The sequence below is a fragment of the Mandrillus leucophaeus genome, unplaced genomic scaffold, assembly GCF_000951045.1.
Source record: "Mandrillus leucophaeus isolate KB7577 unplaced genomic scaffold, Mleu.le_1.0 Scaffold140, whole genome shotgun sequence".
NCBI classification, from domain to species: Eukaryota; Metazoa; Chordata; class Mammalia; order Primates; family Cercopithecidae; genus Mandrillus; species Mandrillus leucophaeus.
In genome coordinates, this window is record NW_012101366.1 from 1007208 (window position 1) to 1032856 (window position 25649).

General features: G+C 36.7%; 1 protein-coding gene across 1 annotated transcript in view; it reads left to right on the plus strand.

Moving 5' to 3' along the window:
• The window catches only part of HDAC9 (histone deacetylase 9), a 927644-nt gene that overhangs the window by 56342 nt on the left and 845653 nt on the right, over positions 1-25649 (plus strand). Inside the window, exon 2 of the mRNA XM_011973895.1 lies at positions 17125-17245. Coding sequence (XP_011829285.1) covers positions 17221-17245 — 25 coding nt within the window. The 5' untranslated portion in view covers positions 17125-17220. The remainder of the gene's footprint in view (positions 1-17124; positions 17246-25649) is intronic.

Below are 25649 nucleotides of genomic sequence, written 5' to 3' on the forward strand. Positions count from 1 at the left end.
TTGCACAGTCACACATGCTGTTCCCTGTACCTTTTCTTCTAACCACCTTGAAGTTTCAAACTCTCTGAGGTCTGAGGAATGAAGTAGAAAGACCTTGTGGTACTGTATGTTTATTGTAAAAATGTATTTTGAATGACATCTTTCTGTTCCTCCTGTAGAACTCAGCTTGTCATCACCAACTCTGGGAACACTCCCTAGCCACAAAGACTAAGTTTCACTTGCTTTGTGTTTCCACAATTTATGGGCAACATTTAGGCTTTAGGTCAGTAAGCAATTCTGAATATTTATTCAGGTGACATCCCTGAGAAGCAATATTTTAGGTTGATTTTATTTGAACAGTCAACAATTGGTATGGACTATATGTCATATGTCAAGCACTGATCTCTGATTCCTGTGAATTAGACAGACATAATCTTTACTTTCATGGAGCTTGTAGTCTGGTATAGTCTGATGTAGACAGGCACTCAATAAGAAGCAATGAATAAGCAAAATAATCTCACACGGAGATAATTTGAAGTAATACATACAGGGTGATGTAATGGCATTGGGTGCAGTTATATGGTTTCAAGTTGACTGAGCTGATAAGGGCTGTGTTGTAGTACCTACTAGTATATTATCCAGACATATGTCAATCATATTACTAAGTTAACAGCATGTAGTAGTGGGAGCTGTGCATTTTTGTTGGGCTAATGGTTTTAGGGTTAAAACCTTATTTTAATGAATAGAGGATATTTAAGATTGGAAAGAAACATGATAGCATTCAAATAATTAAATGACTATATATTAGTACTATAACAAAGAGATTCTGGAACACTCGAAGACTGATTGGAGCAAACAACAAAAAAATAGAAGTTACAGAGGGGTATATTTTAACTTAATATAGAGAACATCTTTTAAATATTTGTGGTTTTCTCATCAATAGATTTTTTTCTCATATGGTTTTCTCATCAGTCGTTGATAGGAGTTATATTCAGATGCTGGTAATCTGTCAGAGGTGAATGAGGAAGTTCCTCTAAAGGAGAGCAAAGTAGCCTAGATAGTTTCAGAGATCTCTATTGTGTTACATTGAGGAAGCTCAACCTTGGAGAAGTAGAGGTATCCCGAGAGGAGATAATTTGAATCGGAACAGAAAGACCCCACAAAATAGAACAAGAGATGATATTTCTCTGGAAAAAGGGCACATAGCAAATATGTAAGAGTGTTGATTCACCCGCAAAAGAATCTTCATGCTGATTGGTTGGGAAAAAAAGGAAACAGGAAGAATAAAAAGAGATCAAGAAAGGGAAACATCTTATTGAAGAAGAGGGACCCTATCAGGTAATTCCAGAATGCTGAATGCTGTCATGCTATGAATAAATGCGGCATCAATTAAAGGGATAAGAGCTTCGATTATAAGTTAATGTCTGGCTGAGCTATTTCTTACATCACTGTTTCTTAGGTAGTAGTTTTTAGTCCATTTGTACCGTGAATAGTATTCTATAAATGAATCTAGAATAATATGTTTACCTTCCATTTTAGGTATGATATGGCAACTCTTCATTTTCAATACTCATAGTCACTGATTGAGACATAAATTTATTTGGACTCAGGCGTGGCTTGGTCAGGAAAACAACAAAGGGAAAAGTATTTCTTCAGAGCTGCTATGTTTATGCTTTTATGTTGTGGTTGGCATTTTGGCAGCACAGGTATTAAGTTGTGTACCACCCAGAACTACATATAATTAGTTTACTCAGGCTTAAAAGAAAGAGACCTTGGCTTTTTGAGAGATTGAATAAGCTTTAGTTCAACAACAATGGGCTGCAGAAACAATGCTTTTAACTTTTTATTCATGTTACATATTTAAGTTACACATTATTTTCAGATTCTTCTTGTGTTTATTTTTTCCTTCTAGCAAAAACAATTTGGTTCCAGTATTTTAGGTTATTAATGCTTCCTAGAGAACAAGTTTAAGTTTTCTAGTTTAGGAGGAAAAACATTCAAATCAGAAAACCCCCTCATTTTTAACATTTTTCCCAAGAAGCAGAACAGTCATTTCTAAATCTTCTCATAATGCCCTGGGGGCATTAGACAGACATTGTCTCTTAAAAAAGAGAAAAATAGGAATTGCATCATGTTTGATAGAAGTATAAGTAACAAGGGAAAAATATTAAACCACAAAAAGTGGATTTATGTTTTTTCTGCAATATTTGTGTATTTTAGTAAATAGGTTTATTGATCCTCATTGGTGGAGGGTTGACAAGGATATGTAGAATGTTATTTTGTCTACTTAACAACTTACAGCTTGTTTAAACTCTTTTTTTCTAAATGAATCATCTCCTTTTTTTTGTCTGAAAGGTGACAGTACATTTATTATGGTCCATTTTGTAAATGCCCGCTTGCAAATAGACGTCTTCATACCTGGGTGTGCCTCTTTGGAGACACGCAGAAGAAACCCTCTCAATGTGAATTACTTCTTGACTTTGCAGACTTAAGATGAAATTGCTTAAAATAAAAGGAAAAATAAAAATACACTGCTTGTTTTAGTGTACATCTGGAAGGTTACAAAAATTGGATTAAATATTGATGTTTGCTTTTAGGTATTTTTGTCTTTTAATTGGCAAGTTAATAGGGATACTTCCTTGGGTGAGATCATTTTCTGTGAACTTGGGAAGAATCAGTTTGCCTGTTCGCTGGTGGACACATGGAAAATACATCATTGGAACATATGTTGTTTATTTTTTTATTATGAAATATTTTAGTAATCCAGAAAAATACGAATAATAAATTTAATAAATACTCATGTACTCATTATATCTTTATGTTTTGTCTTATTTACCTGAGGACTTTTTTTTTTTTTAAGAAATAAAGCATTTAAAATGTAGTTGAAGTGCTCTTTGTAAAATTTCACTCACTCCCCAGAGTGAGCCATTATCCTGAGTTGAATGTGGTGTTTACCATTCCCATTTATTCTTTTAAATATAAAATATTTATCCATAAATATTATGATACAATTTCATATATTCTTGAACTTTATACATATGGTGTATTATATAAATCATTTTTTATTTTATTATCTCATTAATGTACTGTAAGTATTGAGGTGTATCCATTTTGATATATATAGCTCTAGGCCCATTATATTAATTGCTGTGTATTATTCTAATATACAAACTGCTACAGTTTTCACATATTCATTGTCCTGTTGATGGACATCTAGACTGTTTCCAGAATTTCTGTTCTACATTGTCTGGCTGTTAATATTTTTGTGGTTTTTCTCAAGAAGATGTGGGGGAATTTCTCTAGGAGTGGAATTTTTGGTTCACTTATTAGTTTCCTATTGCTACTGAAACAAATTACCCTGAATGTGCTGACTTGAAACAGCAGAAATGTATTAACTTCGAGTTCTGTAGATGAGAAATCTGACATGGTTCACACTGGGCTAAACTCACGGTATCCACAGGGCTGTGTTTCTTCTTGAACTGGTAGGGAAGAATCCATTTGCTTTCCTTTTTTGGCTTCTAGAGAGTGCTCACATTCCTTGGATCATGGTCTCTCTCCTGCATCTTCAGCAGGACTGAAGAACCAGCACTGCTGCATCAACTATCATTCCATAGTCACATTTCCACTTCTGCCTGATTCTATTCTGCCTCTCCCTTCCACTTTATTTATTTATTTATTTATTTGAGATAGAGTCTCGCTTTTGTCACTTAGGCTGCAGTGCAATGGTGCAATCTTGGCTAACTGCAACCTCTGCCTTCCGGGCTTATGCGATTCTCCCACCTCAGCCTCCCGAGCAGCAGCTGGGATTATAGGCACTCGCCACCACACCCAGCTAATTTTTTTGTATTTTTAGTAGAGACGGGATTTCACCATGTTGGCCAGGCTGGTCTCGCACTCCTGACCTCTGGTGATCCTCCCGCCTTGACCTCCTAAAGTGCTGGGATTATAGGCATGAACCACCACATCTTGCCTATCCCTTCTACTTTTAAGAATCCTTGTGAATACATTGGGCCATTCTGAATACACTGGGCCATTCTGAATAATCCAGGATAATCTTATGATTTTAGGTCATTTTATTAGCAACCTAAATTCTACCTGCAACCTTAATTCCCTTTGGCATATGAGGTAATATAATCAAAGGTTCTTGGGATATGGTCATGAATATCTTTGGAGGGGGATAGTATTGTGCCTACACAGATCATAGGGTATCATGCATTGTCCACTTGACAGGATAGTTTTAAATTACTATTTTAAATGATGTGTGCGTTTATACTGTCTCTGAAAGTGTATGAAAATTTTAACTGTTCCATATCCTTGCCAACATGAGGATTATAAGACTTTAAGATGTTACCCACTTGGATGGATGTGTTTTGGTATCTCATTGAGCATCTTTCCATATAATTATTAGCTGCTGAAAATGTCTTTTTTGTTTATTGCCTGTTTCTGTCCTTTTCTTATTTCTAAATTGTTCTTTGTTTTTCTTTCTTATTTATAGGTAAGAAAAAAGAAAAGAAAACATAATTAGTAGTTAATTATAATATTTAACAACATATTATTATAATAATTAGCAAGTTTTTCTTTCTTTATTTTTGTTTAGAGTCGGGGTCTCACCCTGTCACTCAGGTTGGAGTGCAGTGGTGTGATCATAACGCACTGCAGTCTTGGCCTCCTGGGCTTAAGTGATCTACCCACCTCTGCCCCCTGAGTAACTGGGACTACAGGCACGTACCACCATGCGTGGCTAAGGTTTTACATTTTTTTGAATTTGTAGAAATGAAGTCTTGCTATTTTTGCCCAGGCTGATCTTGAACTCCTGGTCTCAAGTGATCCTCCTGCCCCAGCCTCCCCAAATTCTGGGATTACACATGTAATCTAAAGTGCTCAGCCATAATTCCATTACTAATTCTTGTAGGTTATTTGCATTTCAATATTTTTCCCAGTGTGATTTGTCTTTGCACTTTATTAGGGGTTTTTTTTTTTTTTGTGCACAAAGATTTTAATTTCAAAGTTGATAAGTTCTGCTATTTCCTACTTGAAGTAAGATATCCCTCTTCATTTTTAAATAAAGAGCAACATTATACATTGAAATAATTTTCTTTGTATCTAGATATATATATGTTTCTATCTATTTTGTTTTGAGATGTAGCAACAAAAAGGTCTGATTTATTAGGTTGGCCCAGTTTTATATAGGCTGCCATTGAGAACTGTGTAATTTAAAGATTGATGGGTTTATAAAATGTTATTGCTAGCAAGAACTTCAGAGATGATCTGGTCTGAAACTAATGCCCAGAGAGACAGGGAATGGCAATTCTAGAAGTGCTTGTATTGACAAAGTGAATTGCATACACACTGCAATATTATCTTCGTTGGCTAAGGGACTCTGCCTTACCTTGAAAAGCATGATTATAAAAATAATAACTGGACATCAATTTTGCTGAGAATCACCTCTTATCTCTGGAGTGCATATTTTCTTTTGTAAGGCTTTTGTCACAAACATACCTCTACTGTGGGCCAGGTCCCAAAAGGACCTTACTTTAGCAAAGTCCCACAACTTTTCTGTATGGATATTCATCCGTATCACTACTTGTTCCAACACTGTTCCTCCTCCAACTCACTAAACAGGTTTTATTTTCTCAATATCACTCGATTCTCAGACTCTTGAAGATCAGAGATAAAATTAAGTGCATCTTTTATGCCCAAAATAAGTGTGTCAAGATTTTTTCACTATTTTTTTCTTAAGGAAGTATTGCAGAGGAACTTAAGAGTGAGTGACAGTTGACAAAAAGAAATGGTTGCCTGGCAACTGGCAATTTAAATAACTAGGAGCTGATATGATTTACCAGCCTGATAAACAGCAAGGACTTTAATACAATCTAAAGGGCTGCTACAGATGTTGGATTGAGCTATTTATATGTGTTGATCTGTCTCAGTCTGTTTTAATACATGCATATATATATGCTTTTTTTTTTTTTTTTTTTTTTTGCAGAACTGGAATATAAAAGCAAAGGCTGTATCTCTTCCCCTATATGACATTAATAGAAATTGCCTTCAATAAAATGAATTGTTTTGGTCCCCTTATTTTTAATACAGATTTTCAGTTTCAAAGGTGGCTTTCTCACTCAGGGGGAATAGATGTCCTGTGAATTGAGTGCCGAGTTTGTTTTGAGTTCTGACACTGTATTTATATACTCAGTAATTGTTACCTTGTTTTTTCAGGTTTTATCATTTGAAACTTTGCTCCATTTGTTGAGATGGAGTTGCAGATACTTTTGATTCTTCACAGGAATAATGAGGTTTAATAGGATTGGCTCTGAGTGAGTTAGCTTAATCAACTAGCCTGTTTTACTAATGGGATCATTAAGAGGCTTTATCCTCTCATGGGCCAGTTAGCTTCCTGGAGCAGGTGAATGTCTTTGCAGCCTCCTTGATCCTCACTAGACATCTTTCACATGGTTCTTTGAAGAGATGATAGAAAAGCTGCAACCTATATTGTACTGTAATCATAGTATAATAATCCAGAGTTCCCTCTTCTGGCAGGAGGTCAGTACTATCATTTTGTATATAAATAACTGATGGCATATTTGTGAAGCTGTCTGTATAAAACTCCACCATTTCCTTGGGAATGGAATGTGCTACATACAACAAATCATGTTACTAGCATAAAGCTTGAGATAATTTTGAGGATAATTTTGACAGTGGAAATGTTTTATGATATGAGGAATACAAAAATAGATCATTTAATTCACAGAATAGTTGAAGGACACAGCAAGGTAATTTTTAAATTTTTTCTTGCAACTGTATACAATTCATTGAGCATAGCAGCTATGACTTGGACAACTTCTGGGAAAGGAGGACATTTTTACCACCCATGCATGTTTGAATAAATTTCAGTCTCCCAAAGCTGTGCACCAGCTCTTTCATGTACCTTCCCTTCTACCTCTAATCACAGTGAGAACTCCCTTCTCCTAATTCCTGTAGCACTTGTGCTGTCCCATTTTTTTTTTTTTTTTTGAAGAAAATAGCTTGTATTGTAAGCTATTCGTAGGGCAGTTTGTAACACAGAGGCCCTGAATGTCATAATGTCTCACATATATTGAGCACTATGCTAAGTGTTTTAAATATATTATCACTCATCCCTAGTGACCCTGCAAGTAGCTATTAGAGCCAGCAACTTACCAGTAAGGAAACTGAAGGTCAGAATGGTAAATACTTTGCCTGTGAAAATACAGCAATTGGAATTTGCATTAAGGTTAGCCAGACTACAAAGTCAGGGTACTTTTCCCTGTGCTTCTCTCACTATATGTCTGTTATTTTGTTTCTTAATTGTTCATATGCATATGTTGTTTCTCTTGTGCTTCTCATACTTTAGCTCAGTTAAGAATCACCATGGAAACTTGTTTAAAATGCTGTTTCTGGGCCCTTGTCCTAAAGATTCTGATTCAGAAGGTCTCAGGTAAGTCCTGAGTGTCTGCATCTGCATTTTCAGAGGGGTTCTTGAACTGTACTCTAAAAAATCACTGGTATGAAATCTGGGAGGCAGGAGCTATCTGAACCACTCTCCCAGCTCTGAACATTCCTAGCAAGCACTCAATAAGTACATGTTACATTCAAGCAGAGCTAAAACTTTCTCCTGTGCACAATATAGTACACAAGGTTCTATAGCATGAACTTGGGTTGTTCTTAACTTGAATATAAAGTTTATATAAGTTAGAAAAGTCAATACTAATTGATAGGGTGAAGTTCAAAGAGCACAATATCTGATATGAGTCATTTTTTACAGATTGATGTATTCTGGAAATTTAGGTGTATCCTAAATTAGATGTACTGGTGTGTTTTCACAAGGAAGTTTCTGTAGACAAAGGAACAGCATTTGCTAGAAAAGAACCAGAGAGGAACAGAATTGAAGTAAGTTGTAGGTATGAAGTAGATTTCTTTGGAAGGGGAGGAGGAGATGGAGATAAAGATGGGAGATGAGCTTGGTTCAGCTCATTAGTGAAGGTAAGTTATTTGGAAAGGGCCCAAATAACCAATGGCCTAATCAGTTGCAAGGGATTCTGGAGAAACCTAGTGGAAAGGAGGGTCACAAATGTGTTAGCGGTGAAAAGAATTGGACCAAACGCACAGACAAAGCAAGGAAAGAATAAAGCGACAAAAGCAGAGATTTACTGAAAATGAAAGTACACTCCACGAGGTGGGAGTGGCCTGAGCATAGGGGCTCAAGAGCCTGGTTATGGAATCTTCTGGGGTTCAAATACCCTCTAGAGTTTTCCCATTTGTCACTTGATGTACAACCTATGTAAATGCAGTGGTAGCTCAGGACCAGTGTGATTGGTTGCAGAAAGCGACCAATCAGAGGCTGAGGTGAAGTTATAACGTTCTATACAAATGAAGACTTGGCCCTCTATCAGCCTGATCGGTTGCGGGAGCGGTCCAATCAGAGGTACTTTCAGTTTCTCATCTGCCATGCAGAAAAAGGTGGAGTTACTTGGGCATGGAAAGTTGGGGTTTTCCTTTTGATTTAGTTCTAGGAAGTCAGCGCAAATTGGCTTTAGGGTCCCTGCCTCTAGAACCTATTCTCCTGCCAAGGATGGAGGGATGAGGAGTAAACAGAATCAGTGTCAATGTGGGTCTTGGCTGGGGAGAGTACCATGTACCTCACATCTTTGAGCAATGGCCCTGGTGACTTAAGACTCATACTGGTTTCCTTCTTCATCGTGTGGATATTTTCTGTTATCACTTCTTCACCTGAGGGGCACATCTGCTTGTGCCTCGAGATGTGTCTTGGCTGGCTTAAAATTGTATGGACTGCCAGCAACAGATAGAGGGAGTGAGTAAAATGATCAGTGATATCCTTCCCAAAACAGAGGGACCTTAGGGTCTATTGAAATTCCCAAACCAATCTGTTAAAACATATTCAAGTTCTTTATAGAAAGATCTATACAATATCAGGGGAATAGACTTCATGCTTCCCTTCAAATTTCTACAGAATGATACTTGTTTCTAAGTTACAGTTTTTTTTTTCTATTCGAATGTTTTTCTTTCTATTAGCACCCAAGTGATTTTTTTGTATAACTAACGTGAGTGAAAGATTAAAGTAAACGCGGTATATTCCCAAGCAAAGGATAGCACAGTATATTTTCTTAGACTGCACATTTGCCTTCTAAAAGAAAGAAAAAGAATGAAAAAAAAGCTTTAGTAATTAGATCCCTGTTGTAACCCTAGTGGAGTGAGAAAGATTAATAGTTGTGCTGCAGGACTCTGTTCCACAGTGAGAGGCACCATGTGTCACTGTTTTCTCTTGGGATGAAATTTGGCCTGAAGTAAAATAAAATTTCTATAATGATAGTAACAGCCAATGTTTTTGAGCACCTTCACCTTACCAATGATTACTTTACATTTATTTCCTTCAAGCCTCACAATGACCTCGTAAGTTAAATAATTCATGTTTAAGCAACTAGGCTCAGAGAGGTTAATTGACTTCCAGACCACCCAGCTAGTGAAACATTTTACAAGAGCACTTTGCTCGACGTGGGGATTATCAGATCTTCCAGAGTTGAGTTGCAGCGTTAAAGAAATATGATTAAAGAAATCACAGAATTTTAAAAAATGTGCACAATATTGAAGCTTGAAAAAGAGAATCATATCGCTGTAAATTACAATGATGGCTAAAGGTCTTTTGTATTTGGCTAGCTGATCATAACCCATGCCTCCACACAGGTGAGGTAGTAGACCAGGGAGACGGGCTCTTTTCAACATGCTTGGTCGGCAGTTTTCTGCAGGGAAGGTTATAGCGTGTGAGTTACAAAGCCCTCCTGCTGCACAGGTATCAGAGGTTGTCTGTTACAAGTTCCTTCACTTCGACTATTACTTCCTTTTCACAATTCTATTTTAGACTTCTATCCAGTGTGTATTTACAGGTAGACAAAGCTTTTTCTTTTTTTTCTCTTTCTTTCTTTTTTTTTTTTTAAACAACCCCTTTGCCATGACTGAAAGGAAGCCTGTATATCCTGCAGTTTCTGGGCATTGTGAGTCTCCTTTTAAACTCAAATTAGTGATAATGGTGACTGTGACTTCCCATTGTCCAAGGAGGGGAGTTGCAGATAGGGCCTTCAAAGATGGTCCAATAAAAATCAGTGGAGTAAGACTTTTTGATAAAATGATCTTTATGATGTAGAGGCATTTGGAATATGGGTTGGGTACTGGAAACCCTGGGGCTAAACTCAGTGTTTTAAAAATCAAGGCTTACTACGAAAAGGTCTATTTTTATTAGTGCAGGTACTGTAGTTGGCAAGATTTGTTCTTATGAAATGCAATATCCAGCAGACCATTCCTTATTATGTTATGTATTTTTAGATGTTACCATTGAGTTATATTTATAGTATAGACTACTGAATCTTATCTTAAATATGCAAAATATATGCATAACTAACCTCCCAAGCTGCGTTCCCTGCTCTATATTACACCCAACAATGTAGCCTGTTCTTAAATGGTTCTCCTAAAAGTCTTAGAATGGAGCTTATTATTTGCTTTTAAAATGTAGGCACAGAGACTCTATGTGAGATGTGTGGCCTTCTGGGTGACATGTTCTGCTCCTAGGTATGCTCTGAGGGTGAATTCAGCAAACCTTTGGCAGTGCAGGTGGGGAGTGAAACCAATAGTCTTGCATAGATCACTCCCCAGAGTCCAGAATGAGCCAAAAGTAGTTGATATGCCAGTCTTTGCCAGCACATTTGGTGAATCGGAGCAGCAGGTGTCTGTTATGGTATTAGGGAAGGTTAAATCACCAACTTCATTGCTGGTGTGGCTCTTGCTTGTGCCCATCAGTTTCCCAGTCCCTAGAACCCCTAGAGTCCTAGACTCTTATCATTCTGTTCCTCAGGACAACATACATATTGTCGGGAGCACCGTGAGCACAGTCCTGCTACTGTTACTTAAAGTTGAAGGGAAACAAGTATCCTTACATCTCTGCATCCCATGTTCCCTTGTCTTCATGAATAAGTGGTTTGATTGTTTTGAGGCCAACTTGAGTTTGTTGAGCATGTCTGATAAAAAGATGGATGTCCTTGGGGAAAAAAAGCTGATGCTAATAAGGTGAGAGAGAAATGGAATCCTTTCAATGAGCTAAGAAATTACTTTAATTGAAAAGCCTAGGAAGTGACCCTATCTTGGTCAACATGGGCAAAGTTTGGGGATGTCTGGTGTCTTCCCAACCCATGCAGGCACCCATCCCATCTAGGTTTGCTCTTTCTAGATGGTGGCCTAAACTCAAGAATATTTTTCTTTCTTTCTCTGTTCCAAATCCAAGGACTGTGTACTAGTCTTTCAGGAATCTATACTAACAAATTGGATAAGTGATTCTGCCTCAAAGTTGCATAACTACAGAATCATTGGTTTAGTTCTTACTGCCTGCTCACTTATTCATCAGGAACTTATTGTGTACTTGCCATGTACCAGGTTCTCTGCTAGGTGTGGGGGTTACAAAGATGAATGTAGTTTAGTCCCTGAACTGAAGAACATAGCCTCATGATGGATGAAAGTACTCCACTAACATAAAGAGGCATTATTATTGTCTAACATATGTGATGTTATTATGGGTATGATACAAGGTACAATGGAAACATAGATAAGAAAGCTGATCTTTTACTTGGAGTGGTTGGCTAAGAATTCTCATTTCGATATGGCCTTAAAGAGTTCAAGGTACAGCTGGGTGCGGTGGCTCACACCTGTAATCCCAGCACTTTGCGAGACTGAAGCAGGATGATGGGGATAAATTGTTTCTACAAAAAAAAGTGAAAATGTTAGGTGGGCATGGTGGCACACGCCTGTAGTCCCAGCTACTCAGGAGGCTAAGGTGGGAGGATCACTTGAGCCCAGAGGTTGAAGCTGCAATGAGCTGTGATCACGTGAGACAAAGTGAGACCCTACCTCAAAAACCAACCAACCAAAAAAACTCCAAGAATTCAAGGTGGGAGGTGCAGAAAAGGTAATAGTATCCTTTGCAGAGACACAAAAGCATGGAATGCGAATGATACTGTGTAGGAATAGTCAGGACTCATAGTCAGCCGATGTGTTTTAGTAAAGCTCCTCCAGTGCTCATACAGGTGTTCATTCTGAGTAGCCTGTCCCTCGGTAGTAGCTAATTATGTGGAACATCACTCTAGGAGTAATCACAGATTGCCTGAAACCGTAGGGGTCATACATGAGGAAAAGAAGGAAGGAGGAAAAGTGGGATGAAAGGAGACCAGTTATGAAGGCACTTGAATACCAACTAAGGAACTGTGTATCACCAAATTGTAGTTACTGACTCATTCATTTATTTATACATTCCCTGGAGGCAGGGATACCAGATAGAAGACTAGATTAAGAATCCAATCAAGAACAAACAATTAATTGAGCCAAAGCAGTATTAATTGAAATGGAAAGGAGGATTCAGATAAGAAAGATATTTTTAAGAGGTCAGTGTTCTCATTCTGGTGACTGTCTATGGTAAAAGCAAGAAACAGATAAATGAAATAGAATTTAAGGTTTCCATGTTGGGTAACAGTGTGTCTTGTATGTGTTCAGTAAGGGTTGTTGAGTTGAACACAATGTTAAGAGCAGTTTTCTAATGCTTTTCTCTAAAGTTAAAATTACAGTAGAATTTCAGGTTCGAAGGCATGAGAGAGAGAGACTGAGGATCTGACGAATCTCTTGGTGTTCAACGTGTTGGCACAGTAAGCTTTTCCCACCAATAAATGATCTATATAGTGATTGTGATAAATTGAGTTTTTGAAGCATACTCTATAGAGGAACCATGGTTAATGGCTCAATTTGAGAAAAGAAGGACCTGTAGATAAGTGTGAATGGCTGTGTAGACTGAACTGTACATTTTGGCTTGCCCTAGCCATAAGGAAGATATATCAGATTTAAATAGACAAGGTTTTTGTTACCTACGTAGACTACAAAAGTGGTCTCCTTTTTTAGTAGCACACTATCCAAAATAATACTAGTTATCCAAAATAATACTAGTTACCCAAAAGTGGGGAAAAAAGACAACTGTAATAAGAAGCTCAGAGTATAGTTAAAAACCAAAATGGTTATTGTGATATTCAAGAAACATGAAGTCTAAGTCAAATTTGAAAGCTTGTGTTGTGAGATGATTTGTAGACTTTTATGGCAACTTTTGGATTCGTTGTATCATGTTTTGTGACTGAGTTTGATCTATTCAATGGCTTGATAGGTCCTTTAGTAAAGATGACCTGCATCTCAATGAGCCATTACTGAAGTTGTAATGACTAGATAGGCAAGGTCTTGATGTTCAAACAGCTCTGCCCAAGTGGCCTGTAATTCCTTGCAATGCTACGAAGAAAGCACTGGGCTAAGAGTTACAGGATCAGCCCTCCATTTGCCAGCCACATATCTGTAAACAAATTCCTGAACCTCTTTACACCTCAGACGCCTTGTTGGTAAAATGGAAATAACAACAGCTGATTCAGTGTACCCCAAAGGGCTGTTGTGAAGATCAGAAGAGATACTCCATGTGCAATTTCTTTGTGTCATGTAAAGCTCTTCTGACTTGTGATGCTATTACTATTGAGCAGGTGGAATGGTTAAAGGACCCATGGAAGACTACCACGTATGATGTTAAGGACAGTAATAGGCTGGGATAGTGAAATGTGGTAGTGCCCTCTTTTATTCTGGCTGCATGGGTAAGCTGAGACTGCAAGATGTCACTGTCTTGAGTTGTTGCCCTGTGCTACAGCCGAGGATATTACAGTAGTAATGTTCTTTCAGGGAGCTGACAAAATTGTAGTCAGAGATGATCTTTTTGAAGCAAAGGATTCTTAGTCTTTTATTGTGGATTGATGTAGTCAAGAACCAAAATAACCATTCCTGGATCTTAAGAGAGAAAGGATTCATAGCAGCAGTTGTTTTGGCTGCACTTGTGTTTATTTCCTTCAGTGTGCACCTATATGGATATGTTTTTTACAGCATGGAGAAACTCGTGTTAAAATTCGTTGAAACTATTAATTGAAAACAGATATATTTCTATTATATGTTTTGGTGATCTGTACTTACAAACAATTTGTATTATTTTTCTATTCTTTTTTTGTTATTTACCTACCTGAAGGCCAGTTTCCTATTATTTCTAGTTCAGACTTATCATAAGAATGACTAATATATGAGGGGAACTTCTAAACAGTCTATTACTCTGCAGCCCATTTGGATAAAGAAGTGTGGGAAGATTTGAGAATAAATTCCCCATTCTCATTGACAGATGTTGGCCATTGACCCTTCTTTCTTTTCCAGGCAACTTAAAGTGGTCTTAATTTATATAAAATTATATATCAATTTTGTCCCTAAAAGGTGTGGATCAGGCTGCTAATCTGATTTTGTGGCTATGAGGAGAGGGAAGCATATATAGCCTATGATGCATCCATACATGTGATGTGCACATATGTACAGCAGATCCGTATCCCTGAAACATTTTAGGAGAACTCCTTAAATCACCATATTCTACTTGTGCAGCTGTGGCAGTAATGATAACTTTGATTTAATGTGGATTATTGGAAATGGAAATGCAGTAAATGGAAACTAGTGAATATCAATATAGAAATGCCTATTAATTTTCATTAAAAGAGTATTCAGATAACATTTTCATAAATGTTAGAGCAATGTGTCATAAGAAGGCAGTTATTAAAAAAACTGAAGGCAAGGGGAGTTGTTTTACTTTCAAAAAGACTTGATATTTGTAAGTCAGATTTGTATTTCCATCCCAGATTTACTTTGCAACTTAGGTTTGGAGCTATGAAATCAAAACCCAACTATTACATACCCAGCCACAAATCAGCATGTCATGGAGGGTTGTTACGTGTTTTTTTTTGTGGAAATAAGTGGTAGACATTAACTGCTGTTGAACTGTTAGAAATTATTGGCTAAATTTGAGTTATACTGGCAAATACACAAGTATCAATTGTACAAAGTGACATTAAAGATGAAAAACATTTTTTTAAGAATCACACTAACTATGCCCTTGATGGAAGGTACTTTTCAGAGCTGCTTCACTTACATTCTCTAAAGCTTTCCTGTTGCTTTCTATTTGTTATTCTTAATTTAAAATCAAATTGTGCAACTGAGAATCAAGAATGTATCAAGAGCATTTATAAAATGTTTCAGAGCACAATGTAAAAAAATAAGAATGACAAAATCTTGAAGTTCACACTTGTTAATTTAAGATAGTCTGTAAATTCAAATTCAAGTAAATTTAACTTTTATTTTATTTACTTTTAATTATGAAGCAGATAGCATCTCAGTTTCCTCACCTATTAGGTCCAGGGTGAGAGGAGAGAGTTACAAGTTATCTATTAGCGTGGTTCTTATGAAAGTAATATCAAATACGGTGACATGTCTAAAAGTACTTTGTAACTATAAAGAACAATGTGAGTGATGTTTATATTTATGTTTATTATCATTATTATTATTATTCTTTTTGAGACAGAGTTTTTTGCTTTTGTTGCCCAGGCTGGAGTGGAGTGGCACTATCTTGGCCCACTGCAACCTCCACCTCCCAGGTTCAAGTGGTTCTCCTGCTTCAGCCTCCTGAGTAGCTGGGATTACAGGTGTCCACCCCCATGCCTGGCTAATTTTTTGTGTTTTTAGTAGAGACGGAGTTTCACCATCTTGGCCAGGCTGGTCTCAAACTCCTGACCTCAACTGATCCACCCGTCTTGGCCTCCCAAAGGGTGATGTTATTATTGTAGTAAACATCACATTGAACAATTTTTATCTAAAACTAATATCAGAATGTCCATTTCTTGATATAAAAATAAAAAAAAATTTGCCCTTCATTTTTATCTTTCTTTAGAGATGTTGCTTTCTCAATAACATAGAAATCAAGACCCTTCAGATGATGTTAATAAAACAGCACATCAATATAATTTTTGAAGGATATTTATAAAAATGTACATTTTAATTGTTATTAAATCTTAATACTTATTGAGCATCAAGGATGTTATGAGAAGTAGCCTGCTAGATGTAATGACACTACTTAGCTGTTTGAATAACTAAATAGCACATTTCTATTTAGAGACCATAGTAGCCTGCTAGATCTAATGACACTACTTAGCTGTTTGAATAACTAAATAGCACATTTCTATTTAGAGACCATATGAAGTATTATAGGTATTCTTGGTGATGTTATAAAGTTCTTCAAAGAAAATATGTATTTATATCTGGCTTTATACATTTGGGCAAAAATAGCAATAACACTTTCAAAATAGTGATGGAAAAACGAGTCACAATAAATATGTTGGATTCTGAAGATAAAGGAGTATATAATTCTCAGAGTTACAGCATCTGTCTATAAAAATAGTGCAATTGGGATATACCATTTTAGTAAGAAACTCATTAAGTGTAATTTTAAAAGCTGCTGCTTTTTTCTTAAGTTTGACATTCCAGTAAACTCTTAGGAAAATGTCCTTCCAGTTGCTTTTCCTTTAAGTGTCTAGAAGTGGAAGTACATTCAAATTAAAAGCAGAAAGTCCCTTAAATTCCTTTTGAAAAGTCCATCCAGTTAGTTTGACTCGTAGAAAGACTATGGTTGCTATTACTTTGGGCTGGAACAAGATTACAAAAGACTTTAAGAAGAAGTGGAAATTATCATGGGAGTTTTCTGTCACTCTTATAGTTTATGGCCTTTTTGGGTTTTTTTTAGTCCATTAAACATTTCTTTTTGCCAAGAGGTCCTTTCTGTAAGAGGAAGTCTTTGATAACGATAGTTTAAAATGCTATGTAATGAGATACTTATATCCAAGAATCCAAAAAAGGTTTTTAATTTCTCTAATAATGATAATAGCAAACAAATTATAGTGAACAGTAAATAGTAAGCTAATTATAATTATGTGAATTGCTTTCTCCCTCACAGATTCCTTCTACACCTATTATTTTATTTCTATTTTCTCAATATTCTTGTTCTATAAGGGAGACTGCTAAATTTGCTCTTTTTTAGATGAAGACTTGGAGACCTGGAAGGTTGATATGACTGCCTCAAAGACACACGGTCGCACTGTGGCTAAGTCGACACTCAAGGCCAGTTCTCTGTGTTTCTTTTTCAGTGTGACTTGACATAGCTTGTATCTTAAACGTTGCATTTTTCTTATGTTCTAGGTTTCTCCTCTGCCAGTCTCTCTTGGACCATCGTCAGCAGTTGAACAACAAAGACTGTGAATCTGTATTCTAGTCTTAGCAGTCCCTCCGATTCTCATGATGAGCTCACCTGCACAGCCTGGTCAGTCTGGTTGCTTCTTACACTGTTAATAGACTTTATGTGAAAGATGTTGCTTTATGTTGTTTCAAACTGAGTAATTTAATTTATGAAGGAACTTTTTTTTTGAACAAAGATTGCTTAATGTAACAAATTTTGAATTTTGCATTTGATAGCTAATTCTCTATTGCTTCACCCAGTTTGCTTCCTGGACAACTGATTTGATTTGCATTTTAGTCTGAGCATGGGACTTTAATTCTTCTGCTTCCAAGGTAACATTCAGTTTGAACTTTATGAAGTTATGAATATGAAATATTATGTAGGCATCCATTTTGCACCCGTAATCTTTCTGACCTAACATGTGTCTGTATGCTTTTAAATTATACTGTGGGGCTTTGGGAGTCAGCTTGTGGGTTGACTCCACCTCCATCTCTTTGACACACAGGAAGGATATTTTTCCTCCCCACCCTTCTTTGCTGCCACTCCTGTTTCCTATATACATATTTAATTATAATCTCAGCACCTGCTTCCTCCTGTTCCAGAGTGATGTGTGCTGCTCATGTAGTGCTGTGATCAGCACAGCCAACACCCATTCCTCCAGGAACAGGCTGTCATTTTTGGAACAAACACAATCCAAGTTTTAGGAATGATGAAGTAGGGTCAGATACCACATACTAGTAACAGACAAGTTTTACAAGAATTTTCTGCTTGGATACTTATAGGAGCATTTCTTTCTTTATAGATTCTTTAGCATATTCATATTCTTGGGTTATTCAACTCTCTAAATTGAAGCTTATGTACTGTCATATTCGGGGCATATAAGGGAGAAAACTTTTGCCAAGATTTTCATTCCCTGGATTGCCACACCCACGTTAGCTGTTTGGGAATTCTACTGTTTCATCAGCCTTTCCCCATATCCCCAACAGGCTGCCAACCTATATGCTGAATTTGGAACTTGATTCTACGTGGTGTAGTCAAGAAATCCCTGAGTCTTTAGTCACAACCATGTTTGATAATTGGCTTGTCACTTGGTTAAGCAGATGACAGTTACTTATGCCCGTTATCTCTGAGTCTTTATTGCCTAGTGATTCTCAAACTTTAGCATACATTGACATCACTTGGAGAGTTTGTTAAAGCAAGCCCTATTCTTATAGTTTTTGATTTTGTAAGTCTGGAGTGGGGCCCAGAAATTGTGATTTTTACAGGCTCCGCTGGCAATGCTGTTGCTGCTTGGGGACCACACTTTGGGAATCACTGGTTTAGCTTCTTCTGCCTGTTTCTCATCCCATCCTCCACCATCCTCTACAGACAACCTTGTTGAAGTGTGTTCTGTGAGCTGCGTTGCTTATTACAATTGTAGTCTAGTACTATTAGTCTTACTATTGGAATGAACTTAAAATAACATTTACCTTATATAGGTGTATATTGCATTTTAAATATTACATATATTTGTTTGTACAGAAATTCAGTGTTTCAAAATTGGAGTGTTTAAAAGAGGCATTAATTTAGAACCACTGTGGTCAATTTTTTTTTCTTGTGATAATATTTGACAGTGGATGTTGGTATACCCTGCTCCCCAAGAATATTGATTTTATAAAATGAAAATCTTACTGGAAGCTGTTATTTTGATGAGGAAATTCTTGCCAGTCATGATGATTGTTCATTTATGAGGAGAGAAAAGGTAATGGATAAATAAGACATTGAGTGAAACTTACTTGACTTTAGGGTCACCAAAATTTCCTTGTGTACCTTTTTCTTATAAATAATTCTGCTGTGTTGACAATAACGTTATACAGAGGTCTCCATCAACTCTGTTTGGGAAGTTTTTATGAATGAAATCTGAAGTTGAGGAAAGTGATAGTAAATGTGGCAGGTGGGTAGGAGTTTCTTTATTTATTGCAAGTAAATAACTATGATCAGAGACCTGAAATGCACTTTGCATAGATAAAGGAAAATGTTCCTGCCACAAACATAAAAAAAAAAATTCTTCTCCTGTTATTAGCCTGCATCTTATGGTGCCATATATATTCCACTGGTGAGAAATAACCTGATTGTTTGATTTAGAAAAAAATATGTTTTTCTTACATCTTTTTTTCCCACTATCTAAAAAGAGAATTAAATTGGTCTTATGCAATCACCATCCATTTATTTTGCTTTTGTTCCACAAATGGCTCTAAGGAGTTATTGTGCACCAGAAAGGAAAATAGACTCACTTCGGTAGTTCCAGAAATTCTTTAATAGTCCATGTTTCAGACTGAGTATGTTTGTCTTCAAAATTGGTTCTGGTATAGTTTGAATTCTTATTTTTCCCATGCGTTAACATCATTCTTAGAAAAGTTCTCCATCCATATTCAAATGTGATTGATATGAAGTACAAAATGCCACCGTCTTAATCATGTATTCAGTCAAACAATAAGTGCTGATTTTTGTATATAAAATTTACTAGTTTTTATTTTAATTTTGCTGCCCAGTTATGTTCAAAGTTAGAGCATTGGGTATTGCTTTTGAGCACTGAGGATCCTGAATGGAGGAAAGACTATCTGGATAAGTGTGGCAGCTAGCTGCTGCAGTTGAGCTCTTCATTCAAAACTTATTAAGCATCTTACTTGTGCCAGCCAGTGTGTTACCCAATAGGGACACAATGAGCACTAAAACATAGTTTCTACCCTTATGGACAGCACCCTTTCGTGGGAGAGACAGAAATATTAATAGCTTTGGTCCATTCAGTGTCGTATTTTAATAAATTTAGGACCAGAAATTTATTTCCTTTGTACAGCAGTGTGGATACTATTTCTAGTAATGTAATTTTTTATCAGAATTGCCAAATCTCAGAAAGAAGGACTTTAGGACTCATCTTATCTAGCATTTTCCAAATGTGTCAGATAGTAAAAATCTCCTGAGACTTGTTAAAAATACAGATTTCCAGACTCCCCCCTGGAAGAGTATCGTGTGGTAACCTGGGGGAAGGACACTGGATTGTAGAATGTATCTTGCTCTTTACTATGACTTGGCAAAGTGTAGAAATGCTGTTAGTCCATTCAACAGCACTAGTGTTTCATATTTGGAGACCATAAATACAAAAAAAATACATCATTAAGTCCTGTCTCAAGTAAGTGTCTCTCTTGTGAGCAAAACTATGATAATTTAGTTTTTTTGTTCTCTGATGATAGATAAATAAAAAGCTAACACTGGCTAGGTGCAGTGGCTCATTCCTGTAATCCCAGCAGTTTGAGAGGCCTAGGTGGGAAGATTGCTTGAGCCCAGGAGTTTGAGACTAGCCTGGGCAACATGGTGAGACCATATCTCTACAAAGAAGTTTTGAAAAAATTGCTTGGCATGGTGGTGCATGCCTGTAGTCCCAGCTACTTAGGAGACTGAGGTGGGAGGATTGCTTGAGCCCAGGAGGTCAAGGCTGCAGTGAGTGAGCCATGATGATGCCACTGCACTGCAATCTAGCCTGGACCACAGAGCAAGATCCTGTCTCCAAAAAAAAAAAAAAAAAAAAAAAAGGAAAGAAAGCTACCACTGTGGAAACCTAGAGAAGGCAATAATTTGAGGGGAACATTCTAGTGGCTTTGCTTCTATATAAGCCATCTCATTTTTATGGGGAGATGGATGGACCAAAGAAATTTTTATGGAGTGCCTTGATTTTCCTCAAAAGAAGTTTAAGTGTATTTTAACCCAGAGCAGATTTTTAGTCTGATCTCAAGATTATAGAAAACCTGATTTCAGCCTGAACATTTTAAAATAAACTGGGCTACATCAACCCTAACATGATTCCAGGATGATTTTTAAATTTGATGGAATCTAATTTTTGTAATTAATTTTGATGAAAATGCATCCAAAGGAATTTTCCAAGCATAGAACACAATGTGCCTGTTGCCCTTAGAATTGTGCAGTGTTCTGGCCTTGTGGGCTTCTAGGTAAGTTTGGAAGGCAGAGTGGCCAGAGATGTGTTGCAAAGTCCTATAACATTAGTTTTCAAAGCCCTGTGTATAAAGCTAGCTCATCTCTCTTTTCACCATTGTGGAAATACTTACAACAACTACTCTACTCATATGGAGTGAGAGGACCAAGCTGTTTATAGAAGTGAAAGGTTTATAGCAGGATCTCATATTCTGTTCATTTCCTCATATTCTGTTCATTTTCTCATATTCTATTCATTTTCTTATTGGCAAGTCTTGGGCAAAAATTAGGTAAGAGATTTATCTTCTTGCCTCTGTTTTGCTAAACAGCTGAATTCCTCTATAGAAATGTAGAGTAGATGTAACTAATGATCAAAAAGTTCTTTGAAATATAAATTGTTATGGAAATGCTAAGTAGTATAAACAATTTGGGGGCACGCATTAATAAAAGCTTCTCTGCAAGCATTTTTAAAGAGGACTAATAAAAGCTTCATGGTTCAATTAATACAGCACAACATCGGGTTTTTTAGAAGCATATGGGACCCAGAAGGCCTGCCCCTGTTTTTAAAATTTACGAACTCTTTAATGATTCACCACTTTTACTGCAGCGCATTACCCACTGTGGTGCCATTTAGTCATTAAGTAGGAAACTAAAACCAGGACAAAGCTACAAACAAATATCATAATGTCCAAGTGGGTATTTTTCTTCAGTTTGTTCATAGCGTGTTACCATAAAAAATGAATGTTAAATGAAATAGAGTCTTAGGGCAAATCAAATAGGTTATGGCTTCCCTAGATGAGTATGATCACTTAGCTTTTTAATGAAATACAGGTCAAATCCCATGACAAGTAGCTCTATATAACTAAAATATTTTCAGGCCACTGGCCAATTATCTATTTCAAGTAATATTCAAGAAAAATATTCCAGGATAATAAAGCAAATTAGTTTTTTGATGTTTGTTGTAGCAGAAGTTAATCACAGGGTATGGTGTTAATAGGAAACGCTGTATGTTAAAGTTATTAACTATTGTTTTGGAATTTTTTTTTTTTTTTACTACTTTAACTTCACAATTAAGTGATTCATTCTTTCACTATTTGTAAGTCAAAACTTCTCAATCTGATATTCAAGTTTGAAGCAAACCAAGTAAAGCATTTTAATCATTCTCTAGTTTTTGAAGGACAGTGCTTTAATAAGTGAGGCATAAACCTTTTCTGAAAATGTTCAGTATAAATTCGTTTTGCACATTTATTTGTTCTTACATTTGCTTTTCACAATTAATTTTGGTGGATAATTTAACATATAATTTTCATTATTGTAACACTACAAACAACCTCCATAATATAGGCTAAACAGAAAACAAGGTTATTTCTCATTCATATAAAGACTAAAAGGGTTTTCCTGAGTAGCGAGCTGCTCTTTTTCTAATAGCTACCCTTTGCCTCAGACAGCTTCTAACTGGTTTGTGCTTCTTCAGTTCATGTATTCTAAGGTCAGTGTGCATCTCCACATCAAGCTGATGGGAGGGAAATGGAAGAAGTGCATTGAGTGTGGGAAGTTTCCAAAGGTACATCACTTTTGTTCACACTTCGTTGAGTGGAATTTAGCCACATGGCCATACTTAACCACAAAGGAGGCTGGGAAATGTAGTCTAGCAGTACTCCAGGAAGAGGAGGAGACAGGTTTGGTGAACAGCTGGGCTCTCTCTACATTTGTCTTAAAATTTTATACCTAGGACTGCAAATATGGTATTGCTTACCAAGAGGTGGAGTATTTTATAATGCGCTTTTGATTTAACCAGTCATTAAGAAGTTAAGTAAGTTTCCTTTAAAGAGATTGAAACACATTAAAATCAGGGCAGATCAGCTTACCTACATTTTCTAAGAGTTGCCTAAGCCTCTCTTTATGAATCATGTGGAGTAATGCCCAGTGTAGCTGTTAGAAAATTCAAGTTCCTGTTAGTGGGAACTCTGCAGAAAATGGGAGTAAAATGTATGCTGAATATTATATTTCCTTAATTAGCGTTTAAAAATAATGTCAATTTATCTGAAATTATAATTGCACATATGCTGAGGAAAAAGTACTTTAAACTTGATACTTACAATTCTTACATTTGTTCTTTATTGCATTTTGGGGTCATGTTTTTCAACACCTCTGTTGTTTTAAGTATTATGATGAAAATCTACGCCAAATATACAGCGGTTGATAAATATTGTTTTACACTGATCTTTTCATGAACACAATTATGAAACAATGCTAGACTATATATTTTCTTCAGCCCCATAAGCAAAATCTTGCTACCTCTGCAAATACACATGTACAGCCCTTTGTTTATAGCATCACATGAAACCTTTATAGAAGATTTTTTTTCTGTATAGATTGGAGTTTATTCTTAAGAGTACAAAAACTCTGTGTGTGTGTGTGTATACATGTGTGGTGCACATGTGCTTGTGTTGCAGTACTATATTAACTCTAGGGGAATACAAAGATATGTGGAGCCATGTAACCTGTACTTTTACACTAAATATCCCCCAAAGGCTTTACTTTCTGTGGTTTTCTGCATATTTCTTAATTTTTGTCATATTTTGAGAATGTCAACGTATAGCAGTTTTCTCCACTTATAATTTATTGCCTCTAACTTGTTGTAGGATTAGAAAGCTAAGAACTATGTTAAATAAAATTGTTAAAAGATCACAAGTTTGGGAGGTGCAAAAGTCTTGTGTGTGTGTGTGTGTTGTGTGTGTGTGTGTGTGTGTGTGTGTGTTTTAAATGGAGTTTTGTTCTTGTTGCCCAGGCTGCAGCGCAATGGCGTGATCTCGGCTCACTGCAACCTCCGCCTCCTGGGTTCAAGCAATTCTTCTGCCTCAGCCTCCCAAGTAGCTGGGATTACAGGCATGAGGCACCATGCCTGGCTCATTTTTTGTATTTAGTAGGGACGGGGTTTCACCATGTTGCTCAGGCTGCTTTTGAACTCCTGACCTCAGGTGATCCACCTGCCTCTGCCTTCCAAAGTGCTGGGATTACAGGTATGTGCCACTGCATGCAGCCTGCAAAAGTATTTTTTATGAACCAAATAGATGTACTTGTTTTTCTTACAAACTGTAATTGCATTTTAATTGTCTCCTTATCCACTGCACCCCCCTTATTTTCTTGGTTCTTCTGTCTTTATTCTGTAGATTTACAGAATTTTGAGTTTCCAGTGGGTGAGGCATGGTTATGAATTTTACCATACTTTTCCTTGCAGTTATGATCCATAAGTTTTTCTTTTTTCTTTTTTTTTAAAATTATACTTTAAGTTCTAGGGTACATGTATACAATGTGCAGGTTTGTTAACACAGGTATACATGTGCCATGTTGGTTTGCTGTACCCATTAACTCATCATTTACATTAAGTATTTCTCCTAATGCTATTCCTCCCTCTGTCCCCAACCCAATGACAGGCCCCAGTGTGTGATGTTCCCCGCCCTGTGTCCAAGTGTTCTCATTGATCAGTTCCCACCTAGGAGTGAGAACATGTGGTGTTTGATTTTCTGTCCTTGTGATAGTTTGCTCAGAATGATGATTTCCAGCTTCATCCATGTCCCTGCAAAGGAACTCATCTTTTTTAATGGCTCATAGTATTCCATGGTGTGTATGTGACACATTTTCTTTATCCAGTCTATCATTGATGGACATTTAGGTTGGTTCCAAGTCTTTGCTATTGTGAATAGTGTCGCAATAAACATACGTGTGCATGTGTCTTTATAGTAGCATGATTTATAATCCTGTGGGTATATATCCAGTAATGGGATTGCTAGGTCAAATGGTATTTCTAGTTCTAGATCCCTGAGGAATTGCCACACTGTCTTCCACAATGGTTGAACTAGTTTACACTCCCACCAACAGTGTAAAAGCGTTCCTATTTCTCCACATCCTCTCCAGCACCTGTTGTTTCCTGACTTTTTAATGATCACCATTCTAAAGGGTGTGAGATGGTATCTCATTGTGGTTTTGATTTGCATTTCTCTGATGACCAGTGATGATGAGCATTTTTTCATGTGTCTCTTGGCTGCATCAGTGTCTTCTTTTGAGAAGTGGCTGTTCATTTACTTTGCCCACTTTTTGATGGGATTGGTTTTCTCTTGTAAATTTGTTTAAGTTCTTTGTAGATTCTGGATATTAGCCCTTTGTCAGATGGGTAGATTGCAAACATTTTGTCCCATTCTGTAGGTTGCCTGTTCACTCTGATGATAGTTTCCTTTGCTGTGCAGAAGCTCTTTAGTTTAATTAGATCCCATTTGTCTATTTTGGCTTTTGTTGCCATTGCTTTTGGTGTTTTGTTTTAGTCATGAAGTCCTTGCTCATGCCTATGTCCTGAATGGTATTGCCTAGGTTTTCATCTATGGTTTTAGGTCTATCATTTAAGTCTTTAATTCATCTGAGTTAATTTTTGTATAAGGTGTAAGGAAGGGATCCAGTTTTCAGCTGTCTACATATGGCAAACCAGTTTTCCCAGCACCATTTATTAAATAGGGAATCCTTTCCC